The following is a 26,808-nucleotide window of genomic DNA, read 5'->3' as shown; positions in this document are numbered from 1 at the left end:
AAGAGGGCGCAAGAGGGAGGCAGTTTTTTAATGCATTTTTACAGTCTTGATTTTCCAATTAAACTTCATCATAATTTAACTATAATCTATTACTTTAGGTTGGTTTGAGGAACAAAACAGACATTGAACAAAAAATAAAATGACATTAAAGGGTGGTTTATGAAAATTATCCGCGTAAAATATGCAAAGTATATGAAGAGCCAACGGTGCACAATTACATTACAACTTCCTGGTGTATACACAGCAACGTGTAAAATGAGATCGCCATGAAAATGAACTTCGAATCTAAGCGGAAATTAATTGCAGCCAAATAGTAAAGTGCACATAAAAGCCGTATTGAACAATAACTCAATCGGTCGTGAATGGCTATTGCGTGCGTTTTGCTTCCTGCAAGCATTTACAGCCAGTATTACTGCTGGGCGTTGATACTATGTTGCCATAGTTACGGCATAGAAGGGGAATCCCCGCTCCGGTACCGAGAATTCTGGGGTCACGATTGACTACGTTCAATGAAAGAACGGCTTGGTACGAGGTGGTGTGATAATATGACTTGTTGTGGATATAGGATTCACATTGAATGCAAAAAGAGACGGTTTATTTTAAAGGGGTGGTGTTTCGTTAACAGGAACTGAACAACGGACTTCCCAAACCATCAGCTGTATCGATTAGTATCGGCTTGATAATCGATTAATGATTATCGTTTGATTTGGTTCAAACATTTATGACGGTCTGCCTGGTTGTATATGCACATGATGATCCAATCAGTTTATAACAAGGCACGCGGTTTTTGAGGGTTGATTTCGAAGGAGGAAATAATGTTGTGATAAATAAACATAAATGCTGTCATCATTTTTAGACGTGAGGACTTTTATACGTCACAACGGGCTGAAGTGATCACATGGGGAAGCTGTAATTGTTACAGAAAATAAGAACCAAAAACAGTGATTTAATTACTCCAAACATGCTCGACTACCACCAGAAACAGACTCCGAGAATGTACCAGGGCCAGGGTTTACCACCGGCCGTGCAATCGAAGCTTCTACCAGGCAGGGACCTTGTCTGGGCTGGACCGGAGACTTCGCTGATTCGCTACGGAGGTCGATCGACTGCTCCTCCGGAACCAGTGGATGTCGAGAAAAATTCGGCGGGAAAAAGGATGATTAACACACCACAAAATATGGCTGCTCCAGATCTCGCTATGTGAGTGATTTTTTTGTTTAGTATTTGTATTTGTTGTTTCTAAAATTTGAAACTGTGCAAGGTGAATCGAAACGAGTCATGTGTTTATTTTCACTTTCTATGCCTCTGAGGAATACCAGGTTTCTATATTTGTGTTGATTGTCGTCCCTTGATAGATCGGATCATTTTCCAATTGACTATTTTTAAATTATCAGTCAAACTGGCTGGAAACAATAGCTCAAGTTTGTCCCCATAATTTTTTATAATTAACTCATGCAGAACACTTGTTTGTAGACAACCATGATGACTGGCATTACACTCGTGACACTGCATAATGTAGACTCCTATAATGATTAATTAACAATTTATCATATATTTTTGAAATACCTAATAACTCTGGGTTGAAAAATGCTGAGAAGGTAAATAAAGATGAATGATTTGCTTTTGTTGTTAATTTCATAAAGAATGTACTTGGAAGTTTCAGTGCGAAAACTGAGGTGTTAGCAATATCATAACACTGATCAGACACGCTTAAGGGTTGTGTGCAAAGATGGCGGAAAAACAACATTTTGTTTGGTTTGCTTACCAGACAAATTGAGCAATTTATTAGCTGCAAATTCACAGCCTAGATTGTCAGCCGAAATCGTATGAAAATAACCTTGCTTTGTTTTAACAAAAGAACAAAATGTTTGACTCAATGTCCATCATGGTAAAACAGTCGTAGTTCAATTACTCCGGGTTGGATTTTGGTTGAAATGCTTTTTTTGAAATGCTTCGCCATAAAAAAAACCCAGTGTTAATACTACACGTGGCACAGTCCCTTAGCTTGGCATCGACTCCTGGATGACGCCGTGAAAAAGCTAAAGGAAACGGTGGACTCGATGAAGACCAGCACGGTCGCTGAGCGTAGAAAGACTTCCTTGTGTTTGAACAACCAACAAACTTAAATCATGACACATCTAAAACTGCATGTCAACAATTCGGGTTCTTTTAAAAAGGCATCTTCTAAATAATGTTGTCCACCCCGAATAAATGGTCACCCTTGAGCCTTCGTTTCGTATATCAAGGGAGTCGACTTATAAAGTTATCAATTCCTGCTCCAACCCGGTTTAGATACAAGTATTTCCTCAAAAGCGGATGCGGTTATCGATTTTATCCCAACAATCCATAAATAGTAGCCTACTTTTTTTAATATGAGGTATGTAATGCCTCTGTACATCAAAAACTAATACTGCATAATTGCAGGGAATTTCTGCAACTGCCATTCTCCTGTAGATGAGCAGAGTATACTGTTCGAAACGTCGATACCACACCGGCTCTTTTCAGAGCCGAAACTCCCAAGAGATTTGCACATGGTTGTACCCACAATATTACCATTTATTTATACATATAGTTTATTCATATTTATTATTTATTTTCCTTCCTCTGGCGCCATTTTGCTCACATCTGGTCATCAATCCTCCTCCATACCTAACTAACTATTTGTGTAGCAATAAATACTAATTGCATAATAGTGTTTTTTTTTTTTTTATTCAGCCATTGAACAAGACTCGCTCGATTAGGGTCGGAATGGAAGCCATTAACAATGTTTGCATTTATCCTACGCATGTCATTTCGGTTGGCAAGCAGTTGGCAACTGCTAATCCCTATTGTCAACTGTTTAATAAATAAGCAATATGTGAATTTGAATTATTAATAATAATAATAGTATACGGTGCTTGTATAGCGCTTTTCCAAAGAATGTGTATCATTTCTGTCCTTTTTTGAAGATAGGGTCTACTTTTGACCGATTTGAACCTAAAATTTAAGGGACTCTTAATTCTTATTCACAGGAAATTGAAAGCCCCTCAAAACGTCAGCCACCCACTTTTACTTTTGTGGTTGTTTGGTAAGCATTTTTTATATTTGTTTACAAATCAATTACAAATCAAACTCTCCAGCACCAAGGACAACAAACAGTATTATTTGTCACGAAAGAGGTAAAACACATGTATCATTAAAAATGTTTACATTAAAGAGTAATGAAGGCACACTCTTAAACACAAATAAAGGTGTTATAAACTAAATGTAACACGAGTTTTGTTTAAAAATTATAAATTATTTAATGAGAATTGAAACCAGTGATGGGATCGCAGCTATCAGTCCTGCACTAACGGATCGAGTTTGGCTGAATTTCTGGCAGGTGGTTGTGACAAGGACCCAATTCCAGAGCTGCTTAAGCACAAAAATAAGCTAAGCCCAACAAAATTATGCTTACCCAAAGAAGGTTACAAGCCAAAATACTATGTCTCATGTGCAATTTGTCCCTGGTATGCTGCTAATTATTGCTAAGCAGGGATTTTATTAGAATTTTTTTTTGCTTAAGCAGACAATAATGCTACCAAAATTCCTACTGAAGCAACTTTTTTAGCAGGAATTCCATTTGCAAATATAGTATACGTTGTATGGTATTTTGGCTGATGGTGACCTTATTCTTGTAAGCAAAACTATGTTGTGCTTAGCTACTTTTTGTGATTAAGAAACTTTTGAAATGGGGCACTGGATAAAAGACATCCACCCTTAAACTGGACCATGGTTTACGCCCTCATAAATCGCGTAAACATTTTCTGACTGAAAATAGACACCCAAACCATATCACCTTTTACCACAGTTGACAGCAACTTTTCGTTCTTTTAAAGCTTATAACCCCGTTCAAAACGACCTATGACAATAACCTTTAACATACAATGCAACATTCCAACACAAATACATATATTTTCTGAAGTTGTGGTTTAGAAGGAAAAAGAAAAAGAAAAAGGTATGACGCCTCGTTGCCTTATGGTGGTTTATCACTTTTGAGTTGAATGTCAGTGTCCTTTTTTTCACTGGGTTTTATCAATGCCCATAGTTGAGCTTAAAGGAACACGTTGCCTTGGATCGGTCGAGTTGGTCTTTGAAAATCGTTCTGTAACCGTTTGTTGTAAAATGTATATGGTTAGAAAGTTGTTGTAAAAGTAGAATACAATGATCTACACAAATATGCCTCGAATTTGCGTGGTTTTCTTTTTACCCTGTCGACTAACGCTGTCGGCCATTTATGGTAGTCAAAATTTTGACTCCCATAAATGGCCGACCGTGTTAGTTCGCGACGTAAAAGGGAAACCGTGCAGTTTCGAGTGATACTTGTGTGGATCATTATATTCTACTTTTAAAACATCTTTCTAACCATATGCATTTCATAACAAACGGTTTCAAACGCTTTTAATAGACCAACTCGTCCTATCCAAGGCAACGTGTTCCTTTAATATTAGCAATATTGACCCGGTTGACCTTTCTATGGGAGATGGCACGCTATGTGATTATTGAATTGGTTTGGTAAATGTTTCTAATGTTTTCACATAAAAAAAAAACAATTATCGGTTACCTTTGAGGCTAAGCAAAGAAGCTTACCTTTTTTCTAGGGTTAGGAAACATTTGTTTTGCTGAGCAAAAATGAGCAGGGAATCAGCTATGAAAAACGTGTCAGTGTATTTCGGCTGGTAATTTGTTAATGTTCTATAACTTTAAGTAGTATTTTTCTATGTCATGGGCAATTTGTTATGCCTATAAGCCTAAAATTGGTGCTGTCGGCTCGCTAAAAAACTTAAATACTTTCTAGTTGAACTAATTTATGTTTGTTTAATTTGACAGTTATCGAATCCTGTTTTGTTTTCAGCTTACGTGTTTGCTTTGGGTGTGGGCAACGCTGACACACTCCGCCATGAAAGGAACACGTTGCCTTGGATCGGTCGAGTTGGTCTTTGAAAAGCGTTTTTTGACCGTTTATTATAAAATGCATATGGTTAGAAAGATGATGTAAAAGTCGAATACAATGATCTACACAAATATGCCTCGAAATTGCGTGGTTTTCTTTTTACCTCGTCCAAAAACACGGTCGGCCATTTATGGGAGTCCAAATTTTGACCCCCATAAATGGCCGACCGTGATAGTTCGCGACGTAAAAAGAAAACCGTGCAATTTTGAGGGATACTTGTGTGGATCATTATATTCTACTTTTAAAACATCTTTCTAACCATATACATTTCATAACAAACGGTTTCAAACGCTTTTTATAGACCAACTCGTCCGATCCAAGGCAACGTGTTCCTTTAATGTATAGCTTCAAGATTTTTGAGATATCATAATCACTTCAATGTTCCTTCAACAACATTAACAAAAACACAAAATTCATCTTGAGTCTACAAGATCTCCAAAAACTTCAAAATCACCCACAACTCAAAAAAAGAAAGACAAAAAAACCCAAATAAAAACATCAAAGACCGTGCCCTTTTGAACCCTTTTATTTCAACATTGGATTGTTATAATTATTCACAGAGCCACAAACTCGTCCCCGTGTTGTTACATCATCTCGATTCCCTTCACGTGCTCTATGTGATAGATCGTTACGGGGACGAGGTTGATCAGTGGAAAGTCCCATGAAAATACACGGAACTCCTTACTTGACCTTTGACACTGCAAACATTAAATCAAAACAATTTAATATAATAACTGAGCGTTCGAGGAAGGAACCACACCAGCTTAACATTTATATAAATACACAAGCAGCACAATGTACTTTGTACTTTGAATCCTGTAGCTGTATGTATCCTTGGCACCTAATAGGTAAACAAATACAACATGATAACGTCATGGTATTATTATATGGCATACGGATTAATTCGGGAAACTCCCTCAAAATGTCCACGATCGGTGCAACATTAAAAGGGCGCCAGCACTATAGTGACTTCGATTTCATGATGCAGTGGCAAAGTGCACGCGTGTACGCTCTGTACACAACTCTCAGCCAATGATAGCCTCTCACACGTGCTCAATTCAAAAGATGGCGGCTTATGACGTCATGAGCAATCCATCTATACACTGAAGTATGTTGTGCTTTCTGGGCACCAAACAAAGTGGCAACACCTGAGAACAATTTTGTTTACAATGTTCAAGAGAGAAGTCTCCCGAACCCCCGATTATCTACGATCCGCGGCAGCAGAATAAAGCAAGACAGTCTCTTAGAACAAACTCTACCTGGCAAGTAGATACACACATGGTGTTACCGCAAACCAAATATACATTGATACCTCACCATGCAATGCCTCAAATCCTATATACAAAGTTCAAGTGATTAATACAGGATTGATTAGAAGTTTGAGTGATTATGAAGTTTTAATAAACTACGACATTTTTGTTCTGTCAAATAATGTTCCCCTCTGAGTATGTTCGAGAAAACTGTGTGTGAAAACCTAAAACGAACGCAACGACTGATTACAACTGAAACTATAGACAAAGGGTTAGCAAAATTGTGCATGTTTTTTTTTATTTTATATTTTCTCCTGTCTCACAAAACGGATTAAGCTCAAACTTTCCTACGGGTTTCTTATTTCAATTTGTTGATAACAAAATGAGCACTCTGATGTCATTAGTTTGTCAGCTCCATCAACTTTGGATAATACCTTTAATATAAAATCCTCACAATGACATTGGGTGTAATCCAAAATTAAACAGGAAACAGGCATCAGCAAATCATTCAATCGGAAAACATTAAAAGTGGTCAACGTACCGCAACTGAATGCTAAAAACATGACGCTGTTGTTTACGCTAACAGCGCCCTCATACATCAAACATTCAGCGAATCAAACATTAATGAAATTCCACATTGAAAGTCGCAAAAGGGTTTGCCCCTTTTACGTACAAAATAATTTCAGCAAACAAAGAAAACCTTGTGATTGAAACAAACACTGTAAACCGAAACTTAAAAAGTAAACTGTTCAGTTCATGTTTCGTGATTCAAGTGCTGATTAATTTGATGTAAAAACAGGATAATTTTATTGGAAATGATTTACACCAGACTATTGGTTTTAAAAACAAAAATGCCCCACATAGAAAACAAAAAAGGAAACAAATTACAAAGGAAACACCTCAGACTTTATGCGACCCAACATATACATGAAATAATTACAAACTTATGAAACTTTGACCTCAATAGTGAAAAACTCCATCACTGTTTTCACTGTTTTCAAACATCGAATTTCAAGCATGCAAAATTTAAAATAATTATCTTACTCAATTTTTAAAAATCATGGCGTTTCAGAAACAAAACAAATCGAGAGATGTATATCCACCATGACTATATCTTTATAGTCATGTAAGTTATGTGCAAATTTGAGATTGTATTGTCAATTTTGTAAATGTTGCACATGCTTTAAATCGATTGTTTTTTCCCGAGTTGAAATCATGACACCAATCAACGTAAATAGTCTGGCTCCGATGAGTCATCATCAAACTGTAGTGTAATTATTGCTACAGCACACAAGGAACACGACATATAAATAAGAGTGGCGTGATGTAGACCCCTAGACACCCCCTCCCCCTCCCCCTCTTTTACAAGGAGGCAGTTTTAATTTGTTTTTAAATCACAAACATGACTACCGTTCTTTCCCCTATATTTTTCCCAGTTACACAATTCCATTTCCGCGTTCCAATCGTGTTAGCTCAACTGTTAACAATTTTGATTGAATGTCTTTTGTGATCATTGTGGACGTATTTTTTATGAAGCTATACAAACCAGTAAGGCCCTGAAGCCTTCCCGAGAAAGAGTTTAAACCGAATGATCTTTTCAAAAATAAAAACATCATCGGTGATGTTCAATCGGTAGTAGTATTCAGAACAAAATTTGTTGTTAATGAAACTTTTACAGAATTTGTTAAACAAAATCGGTTAAGATCACAGATTAACATAAATCTTACAATGTCTAATGATTAAAACTTCCCTTGAAATATTTCTGTCTGAAAATGTCATATTTGATGAGAAGTATGTAAAATTAATTATTATTATTATTATTATTATTATTATTATTATTATTATTATTATTATTATTATTATTATTATTATTATTATTATTATTATTATTATTATTATTATTATTATTATTATTATTATTATTATTATGTTTCTTTAAAAGTCGGTTAGAAAGAAGTTGTTTGCACAATCGTCTTCTTCATTTGCCTTTGATTTAATCTCTTTATAAAAGTACTAAGAATACAGCGCAAAATACCTCAATATTTCAGGATAAAATGTTCAAATGAATGATAATTATACCTTTGGTTATTACTAAACAAAATAATAACCATAAAGAACTTACTTGGTCGGCGCTTTGAAGCACTTCAGCCGCTGATAGTGAATTACACGTTGAGAAACGATTCCATTCTAATGAATGTGGTTTCAGAAAAATGGACTCAAACAAGCTGAGAAACGTTTTGTGCAGAACTCGCCACCGTCCGAAGAATCAGTGATTATTTAGTCCGTTTTAAAACTTGTGATTCATCTTGAAACATTTATAGAACTTCCACCTATTTTTATAAAACCACAAAAAGTAGTCCAACTCCCATAAAGGCCCCATGCCAAATGACGACAATTGTCCAAAAATGGCAAATACGACTTGGCAGAGGTCTTCAGAGGGGATAAGACGTGGGTTGATTGACGCACCTGCACCCGTCTCTCCCACTCTCTTGCCCCGCTAAGATACGATCCTTAATCGGTCTTTTCCTACCACAACTAAAAATGACCATTCCTGAGCATCATCGCTCCCGAAAATAGAAAAAGAAAGTCTTAATTATCAATGAAATATAGAAGTTATTAGAACAGACACGGCTGAGAAAAGATTAAAGAATGGTTTAATTTGGTCATGACTTGACTGCTTTTTAAAGCTGTTCACATGGGTAAGATTTAACACGGGAACCGGGATATTGAAAAGTATAAAAGGTGAATAATCAAACCGCGTAAGACTATGTTTGTTCACATGGAGTCTATAGCATGCAAGGGAGGTGAGTGTTTATTAGAGAGAATTATACCATAACACTGGATTGATAGCCGAATGCATTTCGTGTACGGAACATTTCTCAAAGGAGGCGAGTGATACGTGTTGCTTCGATAGCAAACTCAGGCCTTCACACGGGTGATTTAAAAACAAAGGAGGTGAGTGATCGGGGGATATGCTTTGGAAGGAGAGTTATTTTGTGTTGAATGTAACAAATCTTTAAGGAAACCGAGTATGACTCTATTTTGATGCTTCTAAAAACTAAACACGAACTAGAAGTCAATTCGTCTTGTGATGGTTTAGTTTGTGAAATTGGACCACGAATCGTTTTGTTTCGAAAAAAGGAAGCAAAATTACATTATTTTAAATCAACAAAAATATGAATGTTATTGCAAGGCCGAAAAGCGAATGTTTTAATTTTTTGTTGAACTTTCGATCGTTGACAGGGAAGTACTTTTTACCAATGACATGTTCCTTTATCAGAGAAGTTGGATCATCTTACAAATTGAGTTTCAAAACAACAATTTTGGTTTTAAAAGAGATTTATTATGAGGCAATTATGATATTCTGAAATTACATCCTCATTTCACGAGGAATAAAACATAATAATAAACACTATGTTCCCTATTTTTAGTCCATAAGTTCTTCTAATCACATCTTCAAGCTTAAAAGAAATGATGAGCTTAAGACTAAAAAAGAGGAAATACAGTCAACAGAAGTCAACTTGAGCAAGATCAGTGCTCTGAAATCTATTAAGAAGCCACGTCACACGAGGCCATTTACAGGCAACCAGTTCCAGGCAAAACCAACCTTACCTTCGGAAGAAAAGACATTCCCATCTGAATATTCACTTATTTTTCGCTGTGATCGTAAGACATTATCTTAAAAAATTACTGATATGAACTATTATAATCAGTGAGCATTCAAAATGAAACTCTATTCGTTGTTTCCACGATTACCGATCCCTGTATTCTGTTTTAAAAGCTGGGAAATAATGTTTCTATGGCCCACTAAGTTCCCTGTCTGGTGCGAGTATAGCGTATCTGCGTCTTTCCGTTCCAACCACCAGCGTGCGTCACAGAAACTTTGGCAGGCCGAACGACTCTCTGCACCCGCGAGTGTCTGCCAACAGTTACGCTGGACTCCTCGCAATGTACACTGTTGTGATGAGTTCTCTTTGCGGTTTTTGGTTGTACTCATGTGGTTTGAACCTTGGGGGTGTGTGTGAGTGTGCGTCACTATCTGCGTATTAGTACATGGTCAACAATTCATCTTGTCAACTTGGATACATGTCGTGAATGTGTTTCTGTTGCTACGCCTGTACGGAGTGATGTTCGTTTTTTCGAAATGTACTTTTGCCTCAATTTGTAATGATTTACTCTGTTTTAGGCAGGGTGTACTTTAAATTGGTAATTGCCAAAGACCAGTATTCTCACTTTAGTGTATTCAAACATTATAATACTTAACAAACCTGTGAAAACTTGGGCTTAAATTGATCATCGAATGAAGAAGGCTTCATGTCTAAAACCTGTCTCAGATCTACCACTTGTTGGTGAAAATACCTCTTTCTCTAAAACAAAGTTGTTTCAAAGATGGTCGTTTCAAACATTGTTTAATAATATAAATAGCTCTACAGTGCTCTTTCAATTAAGTTTTGATGGTCATCAACTTGGGGAGTAAATACTTTTTGAACCTGTAACCAGAGTTAGCTACCTCCATGCTCTAATTCACAACGTCATCACGTGAAATTCAAATATTTGTTTGACGCACTTGTTTGACGTCAAGTCAACGGTAATAGCTCATGTTAGTTACATGGTATACCTTAAAAAGCACAACGTGGGTTTCCAACACAGAGCCTCACCACGTGAACTACACATGTGCGACGTGTCACTTCAACTTCGATCATACCTACTGCAGCTAAGCAATCCTCGACAAAATCGGACTATTTGGTATCAATTTTTTGCAGTGACTCATTCATCTCAAGTAGTGTGTTGAGAAGGCTTCCGTCTTACAGCCGTCTTACAGCCAGGGCCTCGAGGGAGAGAGATCACCAGCTCTGAGCCAACCACATCAGACTATCCATCAATCTTTGACGATGATTCGTCATCTTGTTGCTAGTGCCCTGACGTTTGCAAAAATTGGGAAGCCCTCGTTTTGACTTAGTGACTTGAAAGAAGACCACGTGGACTGTAGAATGAGTGTGCAGTAATCTGCACGTATAGAAAAGGCTCATTACATGCTGCAATTAAAACTCTTCCACTTTGAAAGTGTTTATAGGTTTATTGCAAGACATTTCAACTGTGGCACTCAAGACAACTTGCCGCAATGCTTATTTCTGTTTCTTCAAACACTTTATTTGATTTGTTATGGTGCCATATAACAATAAAAGTGAAATAATCAAACACGGGAGGGGAAACTTCCCGTTCCTTCATTCCGTTTAGTTTAGGAGAAATGATCAAAGGCGGTCTTATAATGTAAACATTAATTCTTTGACCAAAACATTACAAACTAGTACTTTTTAAACAAGACATTTCAAACTTGTGCTTTTTTAGATGTACCTGGAACAATTCACATTTCTTGGTCACCACTGGATCCAACAACAACTTGTTTTATTTCAAAGTTGATAGCGAGTCCTCAGTGTCTTAAGTCATGAGCCCAGACTCGTCAAACTCGGGACACCTTTGTCTTATCAGAATGAGTACTGATATAGACTTACAAATCAGTACCAGACTATTATTGCATCATCAACCTCGGATCTACCAATGGAAGGAAATATGCCAAATATTCTTTTACAACGCGTTATTTTAGTACCTACTGTCCCCTGGTATACCAGGGGACAGATGTGGCTCCAAAAAGAACACGTTGGTCCGTTCCACCTAGGCCGAATTAATTAAAGACACAAACCACAGGGTAAAAAAAACACCTGTCTTGGTTCACCACATCGAAATACTCTTTAATTTTTACCCCTCCCCGTGTCTTGACCTGACGGGTTTGTACAACGCAGCATTACTCATGATCTCCTATCTTAGCGTTAATACTTAAGAAGCCAGTCACAAATAAGGGGCAAGGGGGAAGCCATTGGTAAGTAAGAACGGAAAATGAGCTCATCTTATGTGTCGTACGGTTAATGATAGCTGTGCAAGACTTTACGCATCTTGCTGGCCGGCCGTTTAGGTAGATTTACACCAGTGCTGTGACCGACTATCGCAAGGGACACACACACCACCGTTGGGCCGGGGACATCGCCATGCTGAGGAGCTGAAACGCCCGGGAGGAAAGCTTGCTGAGTGCGGCCGACGTTTCTACAGTACCACGCTCATGATAAAGTACTCCACGTGGACACAAACTTCGCAAGATTTCAACCCTGAAAAGCAACTTAACCCTCAAGGTTCTCACAGCACTAGCACCACTTTTCCTAAGTACATCTATATTTTGAAACTTGGAAAAAAAAAACCTTTCCCTTTCGGGTACGACTATTCTCGGAACGTGTTATTGTAGCTCAGTGCCCAGAACTGGCTAAATAAACGCAAGTCCACACTGCGAAGGGCTTCCCCATTTTATAATTAAAGACAAATAGTTTCATATTTCAAAACTACTGACGGTCTAAGTTTCCTTGTTCGGGAGAGAGAGAGAGGGTTTCTGCAGAGCGTCATTCATTGCTGAATTGACTCAACGCACCGTACACAATGGAATATCCAGTTGTAGACAGCGTGTTACATCAAAGCACTGGCCAGGCTTCGCCCATGTTCTACGCCGAGAGGTGTGTATATAAACCCCGCCTAGAATCCCTCCCTTGCATGCTGCTTGTAAAACAAATTATCCCTAAGTTCACTTCAACAATTTGTACTTATAATGAGCCATTTTGAGATTCGGTGTACACACTAAGGTTTGGGTAAGTCTGTCTGTATGTCTATACATGTACACCCGACCCAAACACACAGTGCACCTCAAAAGGTTAATTGCTGTACAACAAAAGTGGAGGCTGCTGTATTGCCATTCAGTATATTGATACAATTATTTCAAAACATGGAAAAAGTACTGTCCAATTTTGTTTCTACAAGGGGCACTTTATTGTTGCCTTTAAAAAAAACAGTTGTTAAAGTGTAAATTTGATTAACTTTTGATTGACTTAATTTGGAGACATTTAATTGACTATGGTAGTAGTGGTGTTAGTAAGACGCAAAAAGCAAAGAGTGCAAAAGTAAGAGACGGATAGTCGTTAAAGCGCTTTTTTGTATGAACAATATCGATTATAGTCTAGATAGACGCACCCTTTAGTTTCTAATATTTTCTGGAGTGTGTTGTCATTCGAACTTTAAGGGATTCATATACACACATGTGACATTGTTGATTTAAGGATAAGCTTTATTTGACAAGATTGAGACGAAGTGTTACGAGTTCATTTATTAATTTAAGAAGAATTATTCAGTGTTCAGATTCCAGAAATGGGGCAGTTTCCCCAGTTGTTGTAAATATATGTAAATAATAAATGACTCAGGATACAAGCACGCGGACAACATTTTAGTAATTTATTGGCAGAGACATGACATAACAAACATGTGCAAATTTAAGCTCAATCGGTAATCTGATTCACTAGAAAAGAGTGAAAACAAAAAACACTGTTTTCAAACATTGGGTTATATTCACTCTATATTTTGTTTTATTCTTTGCTTAAAACAATGAAGCATTTCACGGGAGATTTATCACTATAACCATCTTAACAGTACAATGTAAATTATGTGCAAATTTTGAACTTTTGTTATTATCAATCGTACTAATTCCTCGTCTGTCCCTTGCCAGGCCCTGGTTGCGTATTTTTATAACAAAGCTTTGTGCAAAGGTAGAGAGAAGGTTCGTTTTTTAAACAAATCTTCAAGACATCCGTAACTGACCTGAATCTGAGCTGCATTTTGATTTGAGGGACCCGGGGTGGATTTCACAAAGAGTTAAGACTAGTCTTAACTCGAGTTAGGAAGAGTTACTGGTCCTAACTTAGGACTATAGCCATACGTTTTAATATCTCCTGGGACAAGTGCTAAGTTATGACTCTTTGTGAAATCGACCCTTGAACCGTGTTGGACTTTCCCTCAATGTACACCAATAATATCAATTTGACCGGTAAATCTGTCTTGTTTAGCTCTGGTTGAGTTTGTACTGTGAATCTATCACATCATAGTCACAAAATAGTCACCACGTCTGTTCAAGCGATTTGGATTTTGTATGCTGTATCTTCTTGTGACATTGCAAAAGGCTGTAAACAATTAATATATTAATATGGATAAGTTCTGGTTAAAAACAATTTTCTTTTTGTGGAAGGAAATTGCATCAGTCGTCATAAAGTGTCTTGTTTCATTACTAAACATTTGCATGGTGTCTTTTTAGAATTTTCTTGTTTGACGTCAAAGTATCAAATAATGCAAAGTCTTAGAAGAAAAGCGTCACTTTCTCTGATAGGACCAAGGAGCAATCAGGACAAATAATTGTTACATCCACCCATCACTTCAGGTCATCGAGAGATTCGCCATGATTGTCAAAACCCAAGGATGTTGTAGAAAATCAACCCCAGACCTCAGCGGAAAGGAACCCTCCAAGATTGACAGAAAAGTCAAGATGGGGGATTGGGAGCAACAACCAAAGACAATCTTGCTCAAAATGTAGTCTGATGCTTTTTGATTGTACAGATTTATGAACAAGGAGTGATAAAGTATCTGCGGTCACTTTCTGTTGGCAAAACTAGAAACTTAGGAATAAGTTGCTTGAATGCAATATTTGTCTCCCCTGAAGAAGAACAGAGTATAGTGAAACGTCAAGACCACACTGTCTCTATTACAGAGCCAACACTCCCCATAAAGGAAATGTTCACATGATTGTACCCGCAAGTTTACTATTTATTTAGTTGATAGTTTCTTCCTATGTATCCACACAATGCGAAGCTTCAAACAATACTTTTGTGAAGCTTTTGGAATCAGGGCAATATTAGTTCACCTAGAGACTTCATGGTCATCGGTTTGAGACTATTGAAGTGAGTTGATTCCAACCTTTTTAAGGTTTCTTTTGTGTGTTCTCTGTTCGATAATCGCCGTTTATAACTCTCTTTATTATGTTTCTGTTCTGTCATGTGAATCTATCATACGAAGTGAGACAAAGGTTGAAATAGTCTGGCTTTATTTAAACACTGTCATGGATGCACACAACCATGGAGGCGTACAAAGATACTTCTGCAAGTTTGATAGACATCTTATTTTGTTCTTCGCTAATTGTAGCCTGGCCCCGTTTTTCTAAATGGGAATCGCTATCCATAACTGCGATTGGATACTGGGAACTTGTCAATATCGGCGGCCGGCAGATTACGAGTTCTGTACAACAATGGCTTGTGTCGAGTTAGTCTTCAAGTAACATCTCAACTTCCTCACCCACGTCTCCCATCTCAAACAACCTGGCAGGTAATCCATGTAAATGCTTCTTTCCCGTTCACGCCCAAGCATACGATAATTAAAAGCGGGAAACTGTGGCCTCAGTTGAGGTCATTCTTATCTCCTTGTGGTTACCGTCCGTCATGACCTCTGGTAGAGTGATGCAATTAAGGTGCTATAGAACAGAAGACGGACGCTGCAAGGAACAATGCAAAAAAGGTGTTTCGAAATTAGTTAATGTCGTCTGCTGACATCGTCAAGCAACGTCTTCCATTGTCAAGACAAGCATTGATTTGAATCTTCAGTAGACCATTTATTTTATTACGCAACATTACAGGCAGTTTTAAATTATTCGAAGGATAACGCACAATGTGTCTTGCTTAATGACACAGGTGTCACGACTTGGACTCGAACCCAAACTCTGCTGACCAGAAACATCAAAGTTGTAATCCGATGCTCTTAAACGATTTCTTTCGTATGTGTTACCATTGTTACCAAGTTTGGATGCGCTTCTTCATCAGTGACTTGACTTTGAGGGGCGCCACCATTACGGCTATTGCTCAACACATAATTAATTATACTCCATGTCTGAACAGGGATGACCCCGGGACAGAAGATGAAATAAATTTGATTGGACGTTATCTTCAGAGCAATACAACCAGTTTCTTTTCCCAGTAGGGTGTCTGGGCAGTAACTTAGCAGGAGTTCAGGCGTCTTAGACCACCATGGTCACCACTAGAGTTCTTGTTGCACCATCCAGGGGCAACTTTCCAGCACGGAACCGCTAGTTATCTTCTTTTTTTGGCAGGGTCGTAATATTTGGCCTAAAAATAATTGTTCATGACAAGCCTGATAATATTTTCATGTTTAAGACCCTTTCTATTGTCAGTGTAACAATAATCTCCACACAATGCTATCTTTCTGAAAGAAATTAGAAGACCGCCAACCTAGGGCTAGATAGCTCAGTTGGTTAATAGCGCCGGCACATTAACCAGGAGGTCGATGGCTTGATGGTGTAACGGAAAGAAAAAGTTGTCCAGCTACTTGTTGGCACAGATTGTTACACGATGTCCAACGACTGACTCAACATTAATCACCAGTCTCTGAAATATTCCAGCAACATGTTTCCAGCACCGGTTTACATACAACTTACTTTGTCAAACTTCTCGTTCATATTTGTTTTTATTTCAACTGTGTGGAGCGAAGAAACATCTGTAGCACCTCAAGGTTTTCTGTCTTTTTTTCCTTGGCTTGTACAGTATTTGAGGTGGAAATATCTCTGTATAGATCTCGTTCTTGTATAAACTTTACAATCAGTCAGCTTTTATTGACAACAAAATTGATTTTCTTTCTACAAACATTCCTGTGTTTTATCGCTGATTATTGCTGACCATGTAATGATTTTATCTTGTAATAACATTTTCTGTAAACTTTGATACGTTCGTGGTATTGTTCTATAATGAAAGTGATTAATAGGGAAAGAGGTGTCTCGGATTTCCTGGATATTCTTCACAGATTGTTGCATTGTATCCGCTTTATTGGTTACAGGAATTTACCAAATGTTTTATATTTACCTTATTGGAAAACACCTTTGGAAGAATTTCTTACATCTGTAAATGAGTATGGTTCCGTATTGGACTTGCGAAAATTAAACTGAAGGTTTCAAAACGAACACCATAACATTTCTGCATCAGTATTGTTTTGAAATATGGCCTACCTTTCTTTCAGTAAAGACAGAACATTGCGAAGGAAGCTCGTGAATTCTTGCTAGGTTTAATAATTCTTCCAAGTTGTTAAAAACAATTATTTCTTTTTCTTCACAATGTTTTGGTCTAACTTTTGTTGATAACAAAACACTGAAGCCGTTGTGTGAGTGATTACACAAGTTGTTATAATGACCTAACTTTTAGTATGCCACTGTGCTTATATATCCGTCTCCAACTTGAGTCAAGATAAGGTACAGATTTGCTATTTTTATGGAAAAAAACTTTTTTTTGTTGTAAGTATTAATTTTTTTAAATAAATGTATAAATTCATCATTTTGGGCAGGCCACAAGCTTCAAGCAGAATGGGTTGACCCCTATGCGAAAGTTGATACCAGTAAATATATCGTTTTCTTCTGGATTTCCCCCGTTGCCGACCCTCGAAACTGAAATCTCCTACATGTTCTAGGTCATGAGTTACCTAGAAATAGCGGGAAACATTCACATGGAGTCAGGAACTGGTATCGGCTGGACATACCACATGGAAAATGTTATGAGAATTTTGTTCAGCATGTTCTTTTTCTTCAGAACTGAAAGTTGGTGATTGGCCAGTAATGTTTGGACCATGCTTGATTCATGACTCTTATTCGCTGCGAATTTGTGACCTCAAAATTCGTATCGCATTCTCATTCGCAAGAGGTATATGAACCGCTTTTGGGGTCAACTGCTGACCTGGATTCTTCCTGGGTTTAAACTTACAGATATAGAACCTCTAGTAGGTCAATTTCGCCCAGTGGTTTACGTGGCAAGTGTTCTACTTCTTCACCGGCTTGACAATTCTAGTAGCTTCTGCTCAAACCACGAGGTTACTGGAGGTCCAGAAAAAATAGTTATTTTGGGGAAGTGGGATGACACTACCTGATGATTCACAGGGAAGCAGAGTTAGTCAGAGCACTTATAGGTAGACCCATGTCCCGGTAGTCTGCGTATGTGTTGGCCGCAGCTAGGGCCTGTGGATACAGAGTAGTGGTGTTTAGGGGGAACTCGATCTGAAAAGGGGGTAGCCAAGCATCTTGGATGTGTACCTCTTCACCCTCAACTCCCCGGCTTGCTTGAACTATCTCATTGCTTCCATCTCTCCTTAACCACCAGCGTGAGATGACTTGCATTTTAGTATTGAGGAGAGCAATGTATATTTATAGAACAGTGTATGTTTCATCACATAAGTCACAAAAGAATAAAGGCTCCAAGTCTGAAGTAATTTTCTTGCGGGATATCTAAATATTTGTTGAAGGTTGTTGATTCGAAAAGGAAATGACACTTGATTTCCTTAATCGAAGGAGGCTAATTTCTCGAAGGTGACCTGGGTGTTTGCCCATAAGATGGGTTACAGGTGGCCCAACACTTCTTCGGTATCTCTCTAAATGCAAAAGAGTGAAAAGGCGCTCTTTGAAGAGCCATATGAGGGACAACTCTTTTTCGAGTGGTCTTCCACTCTTTTAGATTTAAGTTAGCATCTTTATGAGTGATTTTTCACTCTGTCCTGGAGTGAAACCCCTCTAAAAGAGTGAAATAACCACCACTCTTTTAAAAGAGCCATATGAGGGACAACTCGAAATGTAAAGAGTGTTTTTTCACTCTTTTACATTTAGAGAGAAGGAGGTATCCCTCTACCATACAAGACCCCTAGTGACAATGCACCACTTATAAGGTATCGCTCTCAAAGGTGCACGTTCTTTTTTAAGGTTTTGTCACATAAGGCAACTTTTGCAGACAACTTTGAGGCATCAAACTGTAGAGCATGCCACAAGACAAGTAGCAAATGAGTAATATTTCAACATATGGTTTATTACGATTCACAAGAGTATGTGAACATTAAAAAAAAACAAAAAAAAAAATTGTTTGAAAAAAAAAAAAAAAGTATGTGAACATTCAAATGTGACAGCTTTTTTCCCTCGGAGATTGCATGGAACTGGTTGCCTGCAAACTGCTACGTGTCTGGCCATTTGGGATACTTCGCATTCGAGTTTGCACTGATTGCGCATCGTGTGGTGGTTGTTATAGCCCTTATTTTGCATCTGAAAGCGCTGATATTACAATGCTCGTTACATTTATATATCAGCTGGAAACGTTTTCCAAAGTCCTCATGCGGCGAACCCCTTCCCTGAACGATACAGGTATTGGGTTCTTTTAGGCGCATCTCACAACCAACAAGACATACGGCCCATCCAACGTCACAATCTGAGGGAAGAAGGCATAAATGGTTAATAAGTGTGTTCTTGCCCCATGACCAAAGGGTCGTGTCCGTGATCTGAACGCACACCAAAACACCAGAACTTAAATCTGTTGAGCTCGACTGCTCGGCACTCAACAATCTCTAACACAAACGAACAAATCTCCTTGAATCAAGACTAACCTATGGGCGATGTATGCAGAAAGAAAATTTACAACACAAAGACATAAAAACACCCAGCGTCGAAACACTTTATCCATAACGTTAGCTCCGAATGTAGTTTGTTTTTAAGCAATAATTTTAGAGTGATTATGACTTCATATCGACGGTATCATTACGTCATATTATGCGCATTAATTTAGTGTTCAATAATATAATGTTTTATCCACAAAGTTGTTTCCTAAACCAGCGTCTAAACAAAGTCCGCAATCTTTCCCCCTGATCTGCTCAAATTGATTGTAATGAAATATCTCTGTATAAGTGTTTTAATAGGCCTATAATGTGCTATGTGGAGACCGATGACAAAACTAAAAAGGGAAAACAAAAGTGGAATTCTAAAGACTGGGTTGCTACACTAAGAAGAAGAGTTTTGTGGGATGTTAAGGTCAGGGATACATGACATAACAACAAGTACCTTCACATGGATGTACACATACAAATGTGTGTTTGTGACAATAAAGAAGATAGTTAAAGAAGCATGTCATCGACCTATTTATTTCGTAACTAGAGGTTCATGAAAGCGCTCCCCCACATTTTTCCCGAGTGACATTAGTTGTACCAGCTCGTCATGAAAACGAGAGAGGGTTGAGTTGCTGGATGTTTTTACTCTGCAAACAAACGATTCATTCCCTAATAAGTTTCGATAATCACGGCTGAGTAATATGAAATATGTCCTGTTTCAGAATTGATATTCCCATGAAAAAAAACTTAGCATTACACACACCGCTACCCAGCGCGAGGAAATTACTAAGGCACCTGGGCCGCTTATCCTGGTCCACTGAGCCCCCGGGTGAATCATCGCAAGGCCGGGGAACATCCAGTGATGAGACACGCTAACTTAATCCCGTTCGGAACTCGCTGTAAAATGGGTGAAAGCTGCCGCTAACCGCGCAAGAGATACTGCGATGACATCCAAGCTTCATTGTGTTTCTCTACTTTCAATATTTGTCGATCAGCCATTATTGACGAATTTCCAGTCATTCATTAGAGATTTATTTTAAGACGATGACATCATTTAATTGTTACTTTCTCGTTTGCCGAGTGTATTACCACACAAGTGTTCTCATCTATAAAACTGTCCATCTGCGCAACTTTTCGTCACGTTTTGGAAAACAGATTAACCAATTACCGATGACCATGACGCGTAGTCTTTCGCTCGAGCAGGCAGTGTTCTAAGAAAGACAATACTTTCCCGTTGGATTATGAATGACTAATTAGTGATTGAGTGAACGCTATTAAAGTTGCTTACTTCCCCAAAGTTTTTCTATTTCAGTGCAGTATAAAGTATACAAACTCCTAATCTCTGTTTTAGAGTTGTTATGCTCTGCATAAACTTAGCTTCGGCGTTGTCAGAAGACGGTAGCCACAGTAATGCCAAAATCTTAGAATTATGTTAAACCTTCGAAACCAGGCAAGGCTTCAAAACGTCCTTTCTAGCCCAAAACTTTGGGGAACAACCTTGCAACTATGAAGTTTATGGCAGTCATTTGCAGTGTTGTATAATATTGGTAGGATTTGAAACTGTGCATGGTGGAAGTCCTAAGAGAGGTTTCCGGTAACACCATATCTCTTTTGTGTAGTATTGGTTCTGAAAAGAACCGGGTGGTTAATGTTGGCTTGAGGTAAAAACTGGGTGTGATGCTTTCTCTTTGACGTTTCGAACAGCATGATTGATTGTCTTCATCTGGGATGAGGTGACGATGACAGGCCCAGCTGCTCCACATCCTTCGTCATCCGTGGATCACATTGTCAAGGGAAATCTTCTCTTACAGGGCGTGGTTTAGTGACATGTCTATAGGCGACAACATGGTCGTGGTGCGATGACAGTCATTCTAGAGTTGTAATAGTCATGTTATTGCGTTTAGAGAAGACCGTCATATTGCGACAGGCCGTGACTGTGTCCTCGGACAACAACTGATTCTCATAATTGTAATTGCTCAACAAACTGTTTTTTATTGCCCGAAGATTTAACGTAAATTAAAACATACAGAATATAATATTCTTTTAATGTTAAGACAGGTGCACACAAACATTACACGGATCTCACCAATCATAAATAAACCACAAGGGAATCTGACTGGTTTTAATTAGTTTGGGTTAATTGGACAAAGACAAAATGGCGAGAGTGGTACTTGAACTAGCGATCTCCGGAATAGCGTGCTGTCGCTCTCGTAACTGAGACGTATGTGGGCATTTTCCCTGTCAATCAGTTCCATTGTACGAGGTGCCAGTCAGAAGTCATTTCTCTTCTCAAACCCAAACAGATTTCATAATAACACTTGTTCAGTTCCATTATCTCATGAAGTAAATCCAAGCCAATATTTTATGTATTTCCCTAGGATGGACGAGATCTGGAACGGAGAGTTCGCCAAAGTATTCCAGCCGTACCTACCGCATATCTGGTACCTCTCACCCACCGAAGTCTGCCCCAGCCCACGCTGGAGACGCTTCAAAGATAGCGCCAAAGTTCGCTTCTGTTGCCAGGTATGGGACAAGTTGGTTTTACTTGGGGCAGGATATGGGAAGTATCTGTAGGAATCTTGTCTTTGATGAAGCATGAAGTTTGGCCCTCCGCAAAATTAATATGTCATAAGGAAGATATCTTGCAAGTTTGTCAAAATTTTCAAAATGGCAGCCATTGCTAGTTACTGTTACTCTCTACCCCATTCAATCACCACACCTCTCCACCTCTTTTGATCAACTGTCAAACAGCCCACACACACCCACCATCACCACCACTCCCCCCCTCTTAAACAGTCGATACCACCCCTCCCCCTCGAAGCACGCCTCTCGAAGCACGCCTACTCCTCTCAGACCACCACAGCCTTTACACAACCACTCTAGCCCCCATCCAACCTTTCCTGCACCCTTCAGACCTTCCCATACAACTTTCCCATTCTAGAGAAATCCCCCATCCAACATCCCCCAAAAAGTCCAACAACTTGAAAAGATGTTTATTACTCCTTCGAAGTTTGATTGCCTTAAATTGAAGGTCTGGTTAATTTCCTGACAATTTATAGCTTACTTAATTCTCAATTTCCTTTTTCTGAAGACATGCGGCCATGGTTGGACTTCCATGAAAGGTCGAGTTGTCTTTTGGTATTTTCTACACATCCCGTACTGTGAGGGTTATGTACAGTTCAAGCTGTACGGGCAACAATGCCAGCGGTGCAACAACGGTATGTTTGAACCAGCGATGTGGTACCCCGAGGAGGTTAATAAAGTACTGTGCAATCTTTACAACAGGATTGGTCAGGTAAGTTTCAATAGTCTGAGTGAGACACATACAAACCGGATACCTATAACAAAGAGGACAATAACTTTTTATGATCCACGGTTTGGGAAAGGTCCAGGAAAACGTGTGCAAAACCAAAGGGAGCTGTTGCAAACACATGAGGGCCAACTTAGGAAGTCCACTGTTGCAAGTGTATACAAGCTTGGGTGTAGTGTATATGGAGTTTCTGAGGTGGCTCTTTTGAGCTCTGGGGCGAAACACTCAGAATGTGGGGTCGAAACATGGTGTCATTACGTACTTAGCCATAATTGCTTTTCTTCATCCAGGAGTGGCGTGAGGGTAGATCATGATTTAGCTTTTGATGAGCTACAGATTGGGTAGCACAGGCAGAACAGTCCTCATGGAGCTGAGCAAGTTCTATTTCATCATAACCTCTGATTTGGCCCAATTTCATAGAGCTGCTAATAGCAGAAACTATTTCTCAAAACATTTCTGCTAGGCAGAAATGGTAACCTCATTCTCGCAAGCATTTTTGTTATGGTTTGATTAATTTTTGTTTACTCTGCAGACGTACTACGGATTCGTCAAACCCCCAATACGCTACGATCGTCGTGCCGGTAAACCTCGTACCCAACACAACGCAACGTTGTGTCAGGCGTGCAGAGATGGGGAGTGTGACAGCAGACCACGCACGACCACGCCCACATCGGGTCACGTGGCAGTGCCCAGCCCGACCCCAGGAACCACTAAGCTTCAGGTTGTCAGGGTGTGACGTAATGATTGACGGGTTGTTGGTACTCAACGTAGAAGGCGGCAAGTCCGATGACGTACTTCATAAGTAAAAGTAGTCGTGCACGAAACTTGAATAAATTATCGACGGTCGATTTTGGACCTGACCTTACACTGCTGCGCAGTGGTCGGTTATTCTTAATTTTAGAACGAAGTCCCTTTTAAGTTAATCGAAACAAAAAAAGGGGTCATCACTAATTGTTAAAACTGCGTTCATTCGATGTAAATATTCACCAAGTGTGACAATTATTGAATAATCAATTAAAAGACTTGTTTACAAAAGCTATATAATACAAACTAATACACATGGCAATTTTTGTGAGTTAATTGCAAATCGAATTGATAAGTTTTCGAAACGAAAAATCTATAACCTGTCTGAAATAACGAAGCCTTGGCCCTCTATTGACTATGTGCAAGGTCGAATGATCATCAGCTTTCACCCCTCCCGACACAACATGTTCTTCTAGTGGAATGATCACCTTTCCAATGAGTCAAACAAAGGCATGCAATTGTAGATTTAATAACGACAAATTAATGTTACTTATAATAGCCCTGTTTTTTTCCAAAATGGCTGGGCAGGAATTTGAACCTAGACGGTTTTCAATGTACAGTACATTTTGTATAAAGGAAATAATCACTTAAAATAATTAATCACTGACATAGATTTTTTTAACACCTATTTTATCACAAACTTTGATGCATAGCGTGATACTCGAAAACCCCAACATTATACTTGTGATTCAGGTACGATTCACATCAATCCAATAATTCATTATTTAATTTTGTTGTGGTATGCATATATTTCTACTGGTTGCAGTGTGTTAGTTTGAATTTCACGAGAATTGTATTTTTGTTTTCTTTTGTGGTGATTTGGTTGCTGGTGAAACTTTCAAAAGAAAAAAATAACGCACCAGATATTTTTCAACAAAGGCACACCATTGGCTAGCTGCAAGTGTTGTTCTTGCAGATCGGCTACACGTTCTCTGCTCTATGATTGGTTGACCTCAGCTTTGAGGTCACAATTTGCAAGCGTTTAAAATCTTCTTTATTATAAATAATATAGTTATTATTTTTCAACTAACAGATTATACGAATGCTACATTGAACTGGGTAGTCCAATAGCCAACGTTTAGTTTTGCTTCTCAAAAAAAACCACCCCGAAATATTTGTTTTAAATAAAACGACGTTAGAGGGCGCCCTGTCAACTCTACGCTCTCTTACTATTCCGAGTTAACTTCATTGTGTTTAGTATTCTGTATAATGTTTATGTTTTTAGCAGCTGTAGTTTACCAAGTGCCTTCAAATGATGTTTTATTATTAGAAGTAATTAATTAATTATATAATTATATTAATTATAAGCCGATATGGTGTGTTATTAGAGTGCTGTACAAAAACGTAATGCTCGTTTTATTTCTGCTTTTAAGAATTTTAACATTGAATGTTCAAAATGTTTTTGGAAAATTTACCTTGATTTGTTCTAAAGTTATTGTAAATGACTGTTAAAGTAATTACTATTTAGATATTGAACATTGTAAATAAACAATACCGTAGTATCCATGTTGTTATAGAAATTGGTCGGGGATATAACACACAACTCGAATAGTTCTGGCTGAAACGTAAGTTTTGCTTTCCTTTGAAAGTCTGACTTATTTTCTCTTCAACTTCAGTCCAAACAAAACATGTGTCACAGCAAACAGGGGTTAGTATGAGACGTGTATAAATCTTTTGCCAGGCGCGGATCTGGGGTTCTCCCTCGTCACAACCAGTCAGTGTAATAACTTGTGCCAGTTACACCCCTATGTTCTGACACATTCAAGTGTGTTAATCCCAGTAACCCTAACCCTAACTCTTAACCCATAACCCTTACCCCAGCCACATCCTCAACCCCTTACCCAAGCCAAAGTTCGATGTCCGTTTTACATCACCCACTCACCCAACACACATGCGCTTACCCTGGACCTTGCCTACTTCAAAAACTAACGCTGTTTAAAGTTGCTTATGCCTGTGTACTGACCCAATTCACATGACGGCAATCTTGGTCGCGTCATTTGGATATAAGTCATTGATTTTACGATCGTATAAGGGGAACATTTGGAACGCTAGGTGGCAGCAGGGGATTTTGGTCATTTAGAGAGAGAGAGAAAACCAAAAACGTCACACAAAAATACTTAAACTTTAATTATTAAATTATACGTTTATATTTATATGATAAAAGTAAAGAGCTAACTTACAATTAACTTGTCAATAATTTGTATTGTACTTGATGCACTCCTGACCAATGAGTTTCTCCCATTTTAAGATGTGCACAGCTTCCCGATTTCATGTGTAATGTCCTCCCGTCTTGGGCTGATCATCGTGGACCTATTGTCTCTTTTGTTAAAGTTTTCGGTCCAAGCTTAACAAATATCCCTTTGTAGGGTCCCTGTGTAAAAGACCCCAAAAGTCACCCCATAAGTTCTTCCACACACTCAATAAAAAGCCACACCCAAACCACACACAAAAATGTCAGACAAAAGGTATGGACCAATTTTATCAAAATATTGCCACAACAGAAAAGGGGTGACTATAAGCCTTTGCAATACAAATTACACATTGGCTGCCTGCCTGCCAAGCTGAACTAAGCATTAGTTTACAAAACCCTGGACCGCTGGTGGGCCCTGCCGTCATAGTAGGGTGTGTATAATTAGTTGGGCCGGACCCATGCGTTGTAAAACAATATAATTTATGAGTTATGAATGATGATGGTATCAACTGTATTTTGTTTGTAATAAAATGGGGTGAATATTTAACGATCCTTAATAGAGTGTATAATTATAATCAACATTATACATCTTTGTTTTCAAAAACTATTATTGTAGCTGCAATTAACACTCGATGTTGAGCAACATTGTGCCAATCAACTTTAAATTAATAGGTGGCTTTAAGCCATACAGGCTACAACCTATGTGTTTCTTTTATTGACGTCACTGCGTTGCTAAAACCAATGTAAATAAACTTTTACTTTCAACCGAACTTGGCAATGCTTCTGTAAAAGTGTTACGATTTGAAAGAATTGAAACTTGGTTTAATTAAAGTTTAAACCGTTTTTAAATCAGACTGAGTGAAATTCGTTATTCAAACTAACTGGGTAAAGTTAGATAAAAGGTTATCGCGAGTTTATCATTTTTGGTTTTGATTATTTTTTTTATTGGGGGGGG

General features: G+C 38.4%; 1 protein-coding gene across 2 annotated transcripts; it reads left to right on the top strand.

Moving 5' to 3' along the window:
- The first annotated feature begins 504 nt into the window (after positions 1-504).
- On the top strand, positions 505-26,804 carry LOC139950356 (receptor-transporting protein 4-like). Of its 2 annotated transcripts, none has more exons than XM_071948976.1 (4): positions 505-1,200; positions 21,927-22,071; positions 22,640-22,843; positions 23,391-26,804. In XM_071948976.1, the coding sequence occupies exons 1-4, from the start codon at positions 962-964 to the stop codon at positions 23,592-23,594; spliced, it is 792 nt and encodes a 263-aa protein (XP_071805077.1). In that variant the 5' UTR covers positions 505-961; the 3' UTR covers positions 23,595-26,804. The 2 variants fall into 2 exon arrangements, with proteins under 2 accessions (XP_071805077.1, XP_071805078.1); XM_071948977.1 differs by lacking the exon at positions 505-1,200 and adding an exon at positions 12,643-12,779.
- The last annotated feature ends 4 nt before the right edge of the window (positions 26,805-26,808 follow it).

The sequence above is a fragment of the Asterias amurensis genome, chromosome 18 (genome assembly GCF_032118995.1).
Source record: "Asterias amurensis chromosome 18, ASM3211899v1".
NCBI classification, from domain to species: Eukaryota; Metazoa; Echinodermata; class Asteroidea; order Forcipulatida; family Asteriidae; genus Asterias; species Asterias amurensis.
Note: the sequence above shows the minus strand (reverse complement) of the source record. Positions and strands in the feature narration are given on the sequence as shown.

Coding starts and splice junctions, on each gene's coding strand:
- LOC139950356 (XM_071948976.1), top strand. CDS start 962: ATGCTCGACTACCACCAGAAACAGACTCCGAGAATGTACCAGGGCCAG. Junction 1,201..21,926: donor GCTGCTCCAGATCTCGCTAT/GTGAGTGATTTT, acceptor GTATTTCCCTAG/GATGGACGAGATCTGGAACG. Junction 22,844..23,390: donor TTTACAACAGGATTGGTCAG/GTAAGTTTCAAT, acceptor TTTACTCTGCAG/ACGTACTACGGATTCGTCAA.